The 13,813-nt window shown below is 36.7% G+C and overlaps 1 protein-coding gene across 3 annotated transcripts in view; it reads right to left on the bottom strand.

Annotated features, from left to right (window-relative positions):
• ADGRV1 (adhesion G protein-coupled receptor V1) overlaps positions 1-13,813 on the bottom strand; it is a 275,120-nt gene that overhangs the window by 211,735 nt on the left and 49,572 nt on the right. For all 3 annotated transcript variants that reach the window (XM_071801945.1, XM_071801944.1, XM_071801946.1), the window contains exons 21-29: positions 11,212-11,585; positions 9,308-9,484; positions 7,725-7,905; positions 6,911-7,113; positions 6,167-6,296; positions 4,636-4,716; positions 3,219-3,358; positions 2,199-2,808; positions 1,001-1,216 (exon numbers count right to left, since the gene is read on the bottom strand). In XM_071801945.1, coding sequence (XP_071658046.1) covers positions 1,001-1,216; positions 2,199-2,808; positions 3,219-3,358; positions 4,636-4,716; positions 6,167-6,296; positions 6,911-7,113; positions 7,725-7,905; positions 9,308-9,484; positions 11,212-11,585 — 2,112 coding nt within the window. The remainder of the gene's footprint in view (positions 1-1,000; positions 1,217-2,198; positions 2,809-3,218; positions 3,359-4,635; positions 4,717-6,166; positions 6,297-6,910; positions 7,114-7,724; positions 7,906-9,307; positions 9,485-11,211; positions 11,586-13,813) is intronic.

Here is a 13,813-nt window from a genome sequence, read left to right on the forward strand (position 1 = left end):
CATTCCTCCATGCTTTTATGTGGTTTTGTGTTGTTTTTTTTTCTTTTCCTCTCTATCTTCAGACCCAGACAACACAGTCTTTTTTATTTTCCACTGCCTTTTAGATATCTGCATAGTGTAAAGTAAAACTTGACTTGAAGAGTTTGCACTGTTAGACCAAGAGATAGTTACAAAAGGTCCATTATTGTCTTCCATTGACAAGGTCACACTACCAAGATGTTTCTGTCTTTGCACTCTAATTGGTCTCTGGCTTTCCAAGAAATAAAAGTGAACAGAAGCACCTTTGTAAAGTAGATTTTAGTAAAAGGCACATTTTGTGTGTGGACCTCACTTTAGACGAACTTGTCTCTAAGGATGTCTAGAAGAACAACTGCGATACACTCTGCTTCAGAAACTAATTGAAAACACACTCTGGCATCAATCTAGCTACACATTTATTTAGAAAAGTCTGTCACATTAAAACTTAACCTCTCAGTTTTAGAAATGCAAGCTTTCTTGGGTTTTGATTGATTTTGCCTGGTTGTTTTACAGTTGAAACCCCAGCTCTCACTTTCCCTTCAATAAGCTCACCTCAATAATGCACTGTGGTTTTAAACATGTACACAGGACTGAATGGCAGCTATATATACTACTATAGCTTTGTTTGGCTGTCTGTTTGTTTGCTTGTTTGTTTTGTTGTTGATGTTGTTGTTGTTGTTGTTCTAAGAGGTGGTGGGCTACTAGGGAAACAAACACTCCAATTCCTTCCCTCATTTCTCTTGCAAGATTCTTCAGTGATGACGTCTCAGAGCTTTCTAAAAGCTGATGAAGTGTCTCCCCCATAAGGCTTGGATTCCTACTTGCAAAGCACAGTCAGTAAATGTCTCACTACTTTTTTTTTTTTCACTTCTTTTACAGAAGCCTATTCAATACACATATATTTGCTTTGACTGCTCAAAGCTTGCAGTACATTCTTTCCACTTATCATAGACATCACACTTCGTCCATTCTGGTTTCTTACCAGCTGTTGCTGTTATTGGCATAGCTTTAAATTTCACAGAAACATCTGCAAATAATCCCCCAGTTCTGGTCACATTAATGATTGGTCCAACATAATTTTCAGCAACTCGCACAGTCGCAGCTGAAAGCTGAAGTGTTCCAAAAGCATCATCATTGGCATTGATAATTACATGAGCTATCGTCTCACCCTCTGATCCAAGCCGAGGAGAATTTACAACTGCAACATAAAGACAACTTAGTGAGGAGGTACCCGAGATGCTTGTTGTCTGTGGCTAAAGAGCTCACAGACATACATGTGAATTTAGTGGTCAGTCACCAATAGCTTTCAACAAAATTATCTTATTTAGAATTGGACAAATTATAACTACAAATTACACCAACATACTTTCGGTGTTTGAATTAGAGTAGAAAAATTCAAAATTTAAAAAATGTATTAAAATGTATTACTCTAACCTGCTGTGGAGCATACAAGCCATATTTCTTTTATTTTTTTTTTTTTTAAAGGTGCGGTATTCTGAAATGATTTGTTTATTTATTTGCCCATAGGTTCTACAGGTACAAGGCAACTTTGGTTTTGTACTTGCTATGACAAAATCTAAACAAGATTTCAAACTCTCAGCAGAATTACATTTGAAGTTTCCCTTAACATGAAAATTAACCTGGGGCAGGTGAGCAATTAAACACACCAAGAAGCTTTGAAGTACAAATCAGGCTGTAATGACCTGAATTTATCTGAATGAGGGACGAAGCAAACATTCTCTACACTAAGAAAGCAACATGTGGCTGTAATTCAACATCACTTTATTCTTAAAATACTTTTTGGCTTTCAATAAGGGAAACTAGCTTAGTTATTTCTTAATCCTGTACTTAACAGAAACAACACTAGATGAACAGGTATTAGTAGATGAACAGGTATTAGTGCACAAAAGTAATACTGCGACATATTTGGCCTGAAAGACCTTGGATAAGGCAATACAAAAAGGATAAAGAAATGCTCATTCAGCTCTGACAAAAATACTGCGTTAAAGGAAATATCTATGCCAACAGCACATGGGGCAGGTTACTCAGAGATTTCTGAACTACACACAGTTTGGCAGAGGCAAAAAATGTAACATTTAACTTGTTGCATTTTATCCTGTTAGATATAAATACTATCCTTCAGATTCACATTTTAGGCTTTACATACGTAAGACACTTACTTGGCCGATCCTGTACTTTCTCAATCAAAACAATACTGCTTAGCTCCACAAAAACAGATTCTGACCTCTCTGGATCATCATCATCCAAAATAGGCAAAGATATCGTGGCCTCACTTTCGTTGGCTGCGAAGATCAGGTAACCTGTAACGGGTATATAATCTTTTCCCTGTATTGCTCTAACAACATCAGGTGGAAGAAAAGGTGACTTTTCATCATCACCAATAGTTCTGTATGTTACCATTACTGTACCGAGGAGACCACCACGCCTTACGACTGTCAGGGAGATATTTTTTGTTTCCTCCTGAACTTTTATTGGTCTGTTTTGCTCAGAAAAGATGAAGACTCCATATGGATCATCATTAGCTAAAATAGTTAAAGTTGCATTAGTGTGGTTTCCAAGGCGACCACTGGAGACGTTGATGATTAAAACTGAAAACACCTTATCCAATTCAGGAACTTCATCAGGAGCAACCTGTACAGTAATATTTGCTCTTGCTTGGCCAACATCAAATGATACATTCCCATATGTAGAGATCAGGTCTTCGGTAAGATCACAGGCTATGACCCAATGCAGTGTCACCTGGGACAAAGCCCCATGCGTTCTCACGACCTAAGTGAAAAAATAAAATGATTTGCTTATTTTTCTTTTATGAGAAAGAAAAGCATAAAAGTATGAGATGGAATAAAGTGAAGACATTGACATGATGGGTTAAAAATAAATTTGTGGGTTTTTTTAAAAAATGGAAACTTTATCATGTCAGCTTTGCTGCATTTGTATCATCAACACCGCTGTTTTAAAATAGTAGTACCTCACATGCAAATAAGTATAATTAATTTTAATAATAATTAATGGATATTATTATTACATCATTTTAGCTTCAAGCTGAACTACCTCAGTATAAAGTGGCAAAACAGAAGTTATAAACACTACAGACTTAAGGTGAAAACATCAGCGGAAACCCAGTCAAAGCAGAAACAGAAGAGGACTGGACAGCGTTATGAGATTCAGAGCTTTCTAACCTGCAGCACAATCTCGCTGCCTCCATCTTCGGGCTCAGTTCCATTTACCAAGAGCGACTCAGTGCTGAACTCAAACACACCATGAGCGTCATCAGAGGCCTCAATAGTCACAAGGATGTGAGATGCGATTCCCAAGCTGGCTGTTAAGTGCGAGTTCCAAAAAAAAGGTTATTTTTTCTAGCATGTTTTGAAATAAAACAGCTAAAGAAATATGTTACAAAAAATATGCAGGAGAGCATGATCAAAGTATTGATGCTGTTTGCATGGTAACTATCCACACGGTTAAGGAACTGGCTTTCAATACTGCAGTCCTGTCAGCCCTTCTGTGGAACTACACAACAAAGAAATATATTGAATATATGAGTATTTAAGGGAGGAAGAGAAATAAAATTACAGGTTTAATGAACAAAAACACAGCAGAATTTAGGATAACGGGAAGTTATACAGTAAACCACAGCGTAAGGAAGCAGACAGATGAGATGAATGCAGGTCGCATCCTGGCATAAGCTGGTGCGAAAAACAAAGGAAAAAAATTAGTCTAGTAAATCCTACTACTAAAAAGATTGAATCAGGTGAGATAACTTGTTGTTCAGACAGAGAAAGAGCCTGGCACTTAAGAAAACCATTTCTGGAAACCAGCACTTAAAAACAAACTCAAAACATGACACTCAGAACTGTGGTTAAACCACAGAATTACTCTCAGATTCAAACTGAAATCCTGTGCGTTTACAAATAAAATTGAAAATCAAGCAGTCATATTGAAAAAAAAATCTCAGTTTGGATACTCATATAACATTTTCAGTTCTGTAGGGTTTAACTAGTAGAAGTCCTAAATGATGATTAGGGTTTTCCCTTAGATTTTATGTTATTTCTTCATCTAGTATTTTTTAAATCTTCTCAGTATTAAATTATCTTTACTTTCTGTATGTCATGGCATAAATGCAAAGTTAAAGAGAAGAAATTAAAACCAATCAAAACATTCCCTTAAAAAATCTAACATAGTTGATTTTCTTTAAGAGTGTTTTTGACATGTAGAGAATCGAAGTAACATATAAAGCACCCATCAAAGCATACTTAAAAAGTATCGTTGCTTTTTGCTTTCCAGAAATTGTCAATTTTTCAACAAAACTAATTTTGCCAACTGTACTCCTACAATTATTATATTGTGTTTTGCAACAATATACTTTTGATGCTATAGGAGCTATTGCTTTCTGTGTTACACTAAACACCGACTGCTATTGAAATTATGACTAAATTGAAATGAAAAAGAATGGTTTGACAGAACTTCATGATAAATCAAAATTAATCATGTGTAACTGCAAGTAATGTGACACCATGACAAAGTTGTGTCAGTATGGTAATTTATAAGGGACATTATGGTTAGTAATAAAAAATAGAATTAATCAAAAATGCTTACCATGTTGATGTACAGTTGGAAGGAAGAAATCCATGTTCCCATCACCACTACCACTGTCATCATTTCTAAAGAGCTCAGCAACTTTAAGATGACAGACATACAGATATATACACATATATACATTTATAAATAAAGAGAAAGCAGAAAGTAATTTAAACATTTCCAGACAACACAAAAGAGCAGGAAGCATTCTAGGAAGGCATCAACTTTGGAAAGTATTCAGGGTTTCTGATAAAAGCCAGAAAAAATATTCTATGTGTCATCTCTTATTTAATTTATGACATTGGAAATTGCAATGGGAGGTCAGAAGGAAAGAAAACACATACACCTGTTTTCTCTCTTCTTTCTTTGCCTTTGTGTCCCTTCTTTCTAATTCCCTTTTATCACTCCTAAATGAGATTTATCATGGAGAAATTGGAAATAGGAATTAAAACAAACAAATCCCCAATCTCTGCTATTATAATATTTTCTTACAAAGTTAAAACATGTCACAAAGTTGGAAAAATGTGCAGAAAACTTAACTAACGGAAACTTTACACTAAATTTTGCTCCTGAGATTGTATTGGAAAGGCCAAAACCAGGATTTGTGTTAAGAGGGTATCTGTCCAGTGAATTACTAAAGTTAGCTGTAATTTCTCTGACAAAAATATGGAAAGTTAGGTTACTTTTAACATAAGAACTATTTCGTCAAGAAGTCCACATGCACAAAAGGTCTGAAGCTTTTATCAAAAGCACCACTGGGACCACACTGCACCATAAAACAGATAAAATCACAGCAGAAAGCTGAATTCATTCAAGGTAGAATAATACAACTTCCCAGAATTTACCACACTTGCTTTTCTAGATCACTTTAAAAACATCACATTACGGCCGCCAATCTTTCTAATTACTTTTTTTCCTCCAACCAGCTTTACAATATCCCCTAAATATTTTTTTCCAGTAGAAAAACAAATTCTGTAATTAGCTTTATGTGGCAGGGGAACTGAAGCTTGTCACCTCTTGTGATTCTAACATCTCACAGCAAGATTGCCTTTCAGTGTTGCTCTTGTCCCAATCTCCACAGTCTCCTACTGCTGTGATTTCATTCAATATGTTATGAGCCACTGTATTGCAATTCCTCTGATTTCACTCAAATGGCAGAGAAAAAAAACCAGCAACACCTTGGCTATTTATCCTTAAATATTTTTAAAATATTGAAATTTCTTTCTAAATTGAAATTAATCTATTTTTTATTTTATTTTAATTCTTATTACCAACCATGAAGTTACATAAAATGAAAATCCGCAATTGCCTTTAAATGACCTAATGCATGCTAATAATACACTTTATTTCGGATCTGAAGTTTTCCAGCAATGATTAACAAAATATCTGAAGATCAGCTCTTTCTTAAGAAAAATTACAGCTGTTTGGGGGATGTGCAGGCATTTGTCTTTAGAAATAACATGGAAATAGTACACCTGAGAAAGGTAAGATTTTAACGGATGAGTAGAGATCATGAAAACCCAAGAGCACAATGATGTGTGGGCCTTACCTCCTCCCTCTGGGTTCAATAGCTCCACTTTAAACGTTTTTTCTAATTCAGGAATAGAATTATCGGTGATGTTAACAGTAATGTACTTGTATCTTTCTCCTGGTTGAAATTCCAGTGTGCCCACAACAGCCTGCAATATGAAAGCTCTTCACAGTCTAATGTTTTCATTCATATGAAAAAAGAAACAGAACCTTGGTTTTGTTTGTCTTTGTCAAAACATCTACTTTTCTTTGCTTAAAAAAAGAAAATCTGCTGAATCTTTCTTGTGAGAAAAAGGCACCTAATTCACATAATTCTGGGCACCTGCATTCACCTGCATTTTTCTGCACAAATATCTGCCAGACAAGCAAATACAGATACGTACAGGTTATTTTGTTGAACATTTACAAATTCTAGTATGTACAAACATAATCTTAACCCGCACATGCACGTGAATGCTCATCTAGAGTTTGATTTACTCAGCAAATATCCCTTCTTGCTGCATTGACAATTTTCTTAAGAAAAAAAACCATGAAAACCAGAGGAAATACAACATACTGCACAGAAAGGAGGTAAAAGTCACATAATGATATATATACTTTAAGGTGAGTATTACACGTTCATTTGTCACATCACCATATAAAACGAAGTGTTTCTGTGAAGAGAATCATACTTGGGCTAAAATAATCAAATTAAAGGCTATCCGAAAGACAAATAACTCTGATTAAATTATAAAATAATTACACACCTCAGCAATGGCCATACCTGATAATCTTTAGGGCTGAAGGCTGTAAGCGGCACTGTTCTGTATTCCACCAGAACTGTTCCAAGAAGGCCTTGTGCACGAACTACCAGTAAAGTGATGTGTCCAGCTTCTTCTTTAACTGTAATATGGGGCACAGCAGAGGCTGGCAGAATCATTTTGTCACCTGGCTGAGGAGGTGGCCCCACAGAGAACTGTAGCAGACCTGGCAGACAAGAAGTTCTATTTACATGGCTTCTCTCGCTGAATTTGCATAACGAAAATAAATTGAAACCAAGTAATATATTGTATTTATATTTTATGACATTTCTGAACTTGAAAATTGATTATTGATATGCCCCTAGGCCTCAATTTTATTATTTCCTGGGGTGTGTTTGGTACCTTGCCTTCTCTCACTGATATCAGTCTTGATAAAGCCACAGCACAGTAATGAATTCAGCTCTTCCCGAAAGAGGCTCAATATGTCATAGCATTTGCTACTTATTGGTATAATAAGCATACAGAACTGTCTTGCTTTGTCAGGAATTCTCATCTGAGAAAACTTGCACAGGATGAACTATAATACATGCAACCTTTATTTGCTCTCAGGAGGGAATCATTGCCTGTTTGGTCACAGAAGTTTTGATGCCTTTTTGTTAAATTCTCAAGAATAAGTAACTCAGCTTTCACTCTTCTATAGAAATTATGAACTAATCTCAAGTTAGATCAAGTGAAACACTTGGCATTGCTTCCTCAACTGCCAAGGCTAACCAAAATTTTATCTGTTAGAACTGGAAATTCTCTACAAGAAGACTGTATCATCTCCATCATCCTTACCATATGGGTGGTCACTGGCTTTGATGCTGATATCAGTAGTTTCCTTTTCTGGATCTATACTCGCTCCACTGGTAGGAGTTGAGCCTAGTTTTCCATCTCCAGACACTGCAGAGACTAACGTCACACGGAAATACTCATTTAGCTCCGGAATGTCATCATCAATAACATGCAAATTTAAGACCTAGAGAAGGACCAAATTGTGGAGAAATCAAACTGTGCAGCAGACATTACTTACGAGTTTCACAACCCTGCCTAACTCGACAAATTCTTTGGTTAGTCAGTCAGCTTTATCTGCTATGTAGTTCTCAAAGTAATGTGGACAACACTTTTGCTTTGCATATAATTTAACCTAACTTCTAGGATAATATTTTATGTTTAGAATATGTATTCCAAAAAGAATGTTACCAAACTGCCAGAAATTAAGGCATATTTTCCTAAGTGCTTCACCAAGCAATACATTATTATTATTATATCTTAAGATAATCATAAACTGTGTCTATCGAAAGTGCAATATCTGATAGATTTCAAAATCTTGAAGAAATTGTGCTCCCGAAAAGACATTACAGGGAGTAACCCAATTTAGACAGCAAAGAAAGTAAGCTTTTTATGTCACCTACACTTGAGATTACAGATCACACTTTTAATTAATACAACCTGCTCTGCACAGGCTAACATATTCACCTCAGACAATTCCAGCTTCCTGTATATTGTAATATGATCAGACAAACATATAGAAGAAAATTCAACGGAGAAGTACAGCTGAACGAACAGTGACAAGAACAATCTATTTTCAGATATCTCAAGCTTTTGCCAAGCTCTAACCACTTACACTGTTTAACTGGGACCAGATCCCCAGTTCTAGTGGAGCCACTGGGTTCCTTCAAACGGTGTCAGTGAGTTTCAATCAGCCCATACTGACTTTGGCAGAGTGACAATAGTGAAACCCAGTGTGGCACTTTCTACCAACAATTCACCCTTTCTATTTTATGAACGCTAATAGAAAACAACAGTGATTTTTCTACTGTATTTTGGTCTTGCACCTCTTCTCAAAATACATGTGAAATTCTTGTACTATGGGTCAGGATTGATTTCATAGAAACAGATTTAGAAAAGGGACAGAGCATGGCCAAAAGCAGTTGCAAGACACTTGGTTACAGCAGTGAACTTTACTTCTGTGTATTTAATTGATGTGGAAATAAGTCTGAGTTACAAACCTCAGATCGAAACCTGACCATTTTTCAATTTCACAAGTAGCTGGATACATTATTTCAGTCCAGGACTTCCTATGCTCTCAGATTTAAATCTAGTTAATATTTTCTATATTTATATAGATGCAAACACATCTTATATATTATGTGCATTCAAATGTACACGCATAGATGGTGACCCCTGAACACAGATCTATAAGCATCTACCATATCAGTTGCTACCTGTCAGAGACAGAAAAAACCCTGTAAAATATAACAAAAGGCATGTGAAGGAAACGCTTTCTAGTATAAAAACCAGTCGAGCACCTTCAGAAGGTATTTTCCAGCAGGTTTGCAAAGGACAGTATGAATAGTTAATAGGAAGGTAGGGTTTACCTCTGATCTCTGCCAGGGAAGGAATGTGATAGTGCCGGTGCCGTTAGAAAAATCGGTAATAGAGTAATTAATGCCAGTGGAATCAACCTGTGAGATAATGTAATTTATATACACATAGTCCAGGGCTCCCCTTGTACGCTCCACGACACAGGATATAGTGGAACCCTCCTCGGCAGTCTGGAAGAAAGCAAGAAATTGAAATGTTTGTTAATGATGTCAGAGTAAACCACGGCAATAAATGCAAAACATGCAATTTTCTAACAAATGTTCATGTAAAACATTGCTGTCAGGTTGCTTTCAGCACTTTGGAGTGGTAGGAAGCTGAAACTGACTTGGTGGTGGTCAGAATAATCTTAGTGGAATTTGCAACAGGACTACAAAGGTAAGAGAATAATTACACCCTGTTGTTTGTTTTGGACACAATCTCTTGCCCCAATCTACATGCCAAAGACAGACTTAATATGCTTGAAATGCATATGTCAAAAAGAAATGAGAATATTCTTTCAATTTCTTGTCAATTACTTTAATTCTAATTAGCAATAATTTTTAAAATTATTCGGATTTCTCATTTCCTCAACTAGAAACATTATGGAGGGAAAAACAAATTAAAATTAAACTATACTGTCTTCATCTAGGGAAAGCTTTTGTATGCTACAGTCCTCTTAACAATTCTGTTCTCACAAGGAACGTAACTTCAGTAGCAACAATTTCACATATTTGGAACAAAGTAGGTGTTGATACCATACATTTTAGAAAATTATCATCATAAAACTAAAATAGAAAGTAATTTTGTTTGAAAATTGCCTGAAAGGCCAAAGCTACCTTATGTTTTAGGGAAATTTTAGCTGTATAACAGAGTACAACTCCTGCATGTGCCTTCATCTGCCTAGTAGACGATATGCATGTAAAGCAATTAAACTATTGATAAAACAATTCTGTGTATCTACATCATCATTGAGAGCTCCAGCTTCCCTGGTGAAATGGACACAGATAAGTGCAAAACAATTAACATGCCATATAAATTTTTAATTTTGCTTCACAGTTGGCTGATGATCTGTGGCATCACAGTATTATCAGTGGCATTTGAAACTGAAGGAATCCATTATCATAGCATATGGTAGGCACATAGAAAGAAAACTGAACCAAATTGAAAACCAGTATCACTCAGGCAAGGTGGTTACTTTCAAATACATCATAAGCACTTTGGTTAGAAAGAATGTAATTAAAAGGTCATGGGAGTTACCAAACTGGAAAGTATTCTGAAATTTGTCCTCCAAAATAATCCAACACCAAGATAAAGAGGTATTATATATTTCTCCTTAATAATTGAATAAAGAAGTAAAAATGAATTATGCTTATTTCAATCCTCCCAAAACAAGTATCAAGTTTATATATTTCGTATGTGGTGGCTATGAACAAATAATATAATGTTTAAAAAACCCAACGCATAGATGATATCAAGAGAATTCACATCAAATGTACAATGTATATCTCATAAAATATGACAGCAAGTGATTTGGAAAAATACCTCACACTGTGTCATTGAATGAACTTTAGTCAAATTATTTCAAGAACAGAAAAACAAAATTAAAATTTTTGTAACAATCCACTCTCCAAACACACACACAAAAAAAAAATCTCATATTTTAATTGTTAACCCAGTTTCAAATATCACAGAAGTAAACAAAAATGTTCTTCTAGAAAAAAAAATGAGCCTTATTATTCAGTTTATGTACTAAAATCAATTTTCTTAACAACTTACACATTTCCAATTTTAGAAAAAACTTTGCTTAACTACAAAAGCTAACAGTGTGAAATCAAGGCCCTGCACAGGTCAGTTGGTCTCGCCATTCATTTTTCTGTGTCCAAAACTTCACTTATTATTTTCCTTATGAACCTCTTACCTCGGGAATACATGCTCCAGTGAAGCCAAACAAACCATTAGCATTATCACTTTTCTGTATTCTTAATCTCGCTGTGGTGTTTTCTTGTGAAATTCGAGCTCCGCCACGCACAGAAATGAGCTTTAGGATGAACAACTCCTCTCCTTCTTCCTCTTTGTCATCCTTTGCGGACACAATGAATGATTTATTGGTCTCTCCTTGCCGATATTCCAAATACCCAGAGATAGGGTGGACATCACTTTTCGCAGGAGTTGCATGGAGTTCATAGATCTCTGCTCGGGTCAATTTACGCTCGTAAAGCCTTACATCCTGCATTAGCCCTGTGTACCTACTGCTGCCATTGATTCCTGCTCCGATCCTCACTGTTCCTGGACCTGAGAAGGAAATTATTGTTTTCTTCAGGTTATCGTATTTCTTCAAAGTAATAAATCTGCAACTGAATAGCTGTACTTGTTACAAATCAATGGTAAACTGTTTGTCATCCCTGGATTAGGAATCATATTGATCTTTCCCTCTGCTCTGCCCTGGGGAGACCACATCTGGAATATCGTGTCCAGTTGTGGTCCCTCGGTTCCAGAAGGACAGGGAACTGCTGCAGAGAGTCCAGCGCAGCCACCAAGATGCTGAAGGGAGTGGAGCATCTCCCGTGTGAGGAAAGGCTGAGGGAGCTGGGGCTCTGGAGCTGGAGAAGAGGAGACTGAGGGGGGACTCATTCCTGGGGATCAATATGGAAAGGGGCAGTGTCAGGAGGATGGAGCCAGGCTCTTCTTGGTGACAACCAGTGACAGGACAAGGGGCAATGGGTGCAAACTGGAACACAAGAGGTTCCACTTAAATTTGAGAAGAAACTTGTTCGGGATGAGGGTGTCAGAGCCTGGCCCAGGCTGCCCAGGGAGGTTGTGGAGTCTCCTTCTCTGCAGACATTCAAACCCGCCTGGACCCCTTCCTGTGGAACCTCAGCTGGGTGTTCCTGCTCCATGGGGGGATTGCACTGGATGAGCTTTCCAGGGCCCTTCCAACCCCTGACATTTTGGGATTCTGTGAAATGCAAAATCAGGAGGTTCCCTGAGCCTCAGTGTTAGAGGTAGATCATCACAAGCCAAGCAATTCCATCCTAGACTGTTCACGTTTTTCACCCTACCAGCACATTACCACCATCCCTTATTTTTATGAGACTTTGAAACCTCTCTTTTTCATTCAGAGAGAGCTGTGCAGAGCACAAATGCAACCTATCCCAGCTTTTGTTTTGCTAAGCAGACCCCCATTTTGTCTCTCTCTGTTAGGACAGTTGATCCATTCCGATGATACTCACCATCTCTGCATTATCCCTTCTGTACACGCCTTATCTCTAATGCAATGGGAATACGGACTTAGAAATATTCACCAAATTCCAAATGCTTTTTAAAACAACATTAACAGATCTCTGTCTCCAAACAATTATCCCACTCAGCAAATCATAGGATAACAGCTGCTGTTTTCACAAGGATTCTAAGCTGGCAGCTCATACTCATTCCTATTGTGCTAAAACACATAGATCTCTCTTCTTTCCAGCTGTTTTCTGGATTTGGAAGAAACTCTGACCTTGAATGTACTGGCATAGATAAGACACTGAGTGTGAGTTCTAGAGTCGAGCAGCCACAGCAACTGATAATGGTCCCAGAGCACAAGGAGGAGGACGGTGAGGAACACTCTGCTACTGTGCTCACCACTGTGTAGCGTCCAACATTAAATGGAGAGAGATTAAATCCTTACATTATGCTTATAGTATCTCCAGACAGAGCATATGTCGTCTCCACTAATACGGAAAATTTACAATGACTCAGACATATCCTTCTAGCAACAAAAGCATTATTGCATCTCACACATTTTTGTTTTAGAAATTAAGGGGGGAAAGAGATCTTTTCTCAGCCACAGTACTGCTAGTCTGATAGAAATTATTAGTTGCAGAGGCACTATCTTGTTACAGAGGGCAAATTTATTTCTCATAATTAAACCACTGGAAGTTTAGAGGTAGAAATAAAATATTACATTATACAATTAATGAAATCTCTCTATGATCACTCTGTTTGTGGACATATGTCCACGTAGATGTATATGTGTTTAAAGGTCACTGTATCTTTTTTAATTCTCCTTCTTTCATTATAAACAGGAGACTGCATTTAAGAATTCAATAATCATTCGCTGTCTATCCCCATCAAAGAAAGTATGTGAAATCGAAGGTGAGAAGAAAGGAAAAAGGATGGCAATGATCTCCAATTAAAAAAATGTATGTGGAAAAGTGGTAAACAGAAGAAAGAATAAATGTAAGTGTATTCCAACCACATAATATCTGACTTTATAAAGGAATTGTTCTGATATTTCTCTGGTCACTACTATACTAGTTCAGATTGAATGTCCATAATTGTTAACTATGATGAAAAACACATCTGGGACTATCTGGTTCCATAAACTGAAGAACACATGATAATGTTCCTTGGAACACTACTAAACTTACATACATAATTTTAATATACCATATAAATACATACTTAAGTAAATCTATGCCCTGAAAAAATCTACTGCTTACAAGGTATTGGGTTAGTTTAAAATAATACACAACAAG

The sequence above is a fragment of the Patagioenas fasciata genome, chromosome Z, assembly GCF_037038585.1.
Source record: "Patagioenas fasciata isolate bPatFas1 chromosome Z, bPatFas1.hap1, whole genome shotgun sequence".
Classification (NCBI taxonomy): domain Eukaryota; kingdom Metazoa; phylum Chordata; class Aves; order Columbiformes; family Columbidae; genus Patagioenas; species Patagioenas fasciata.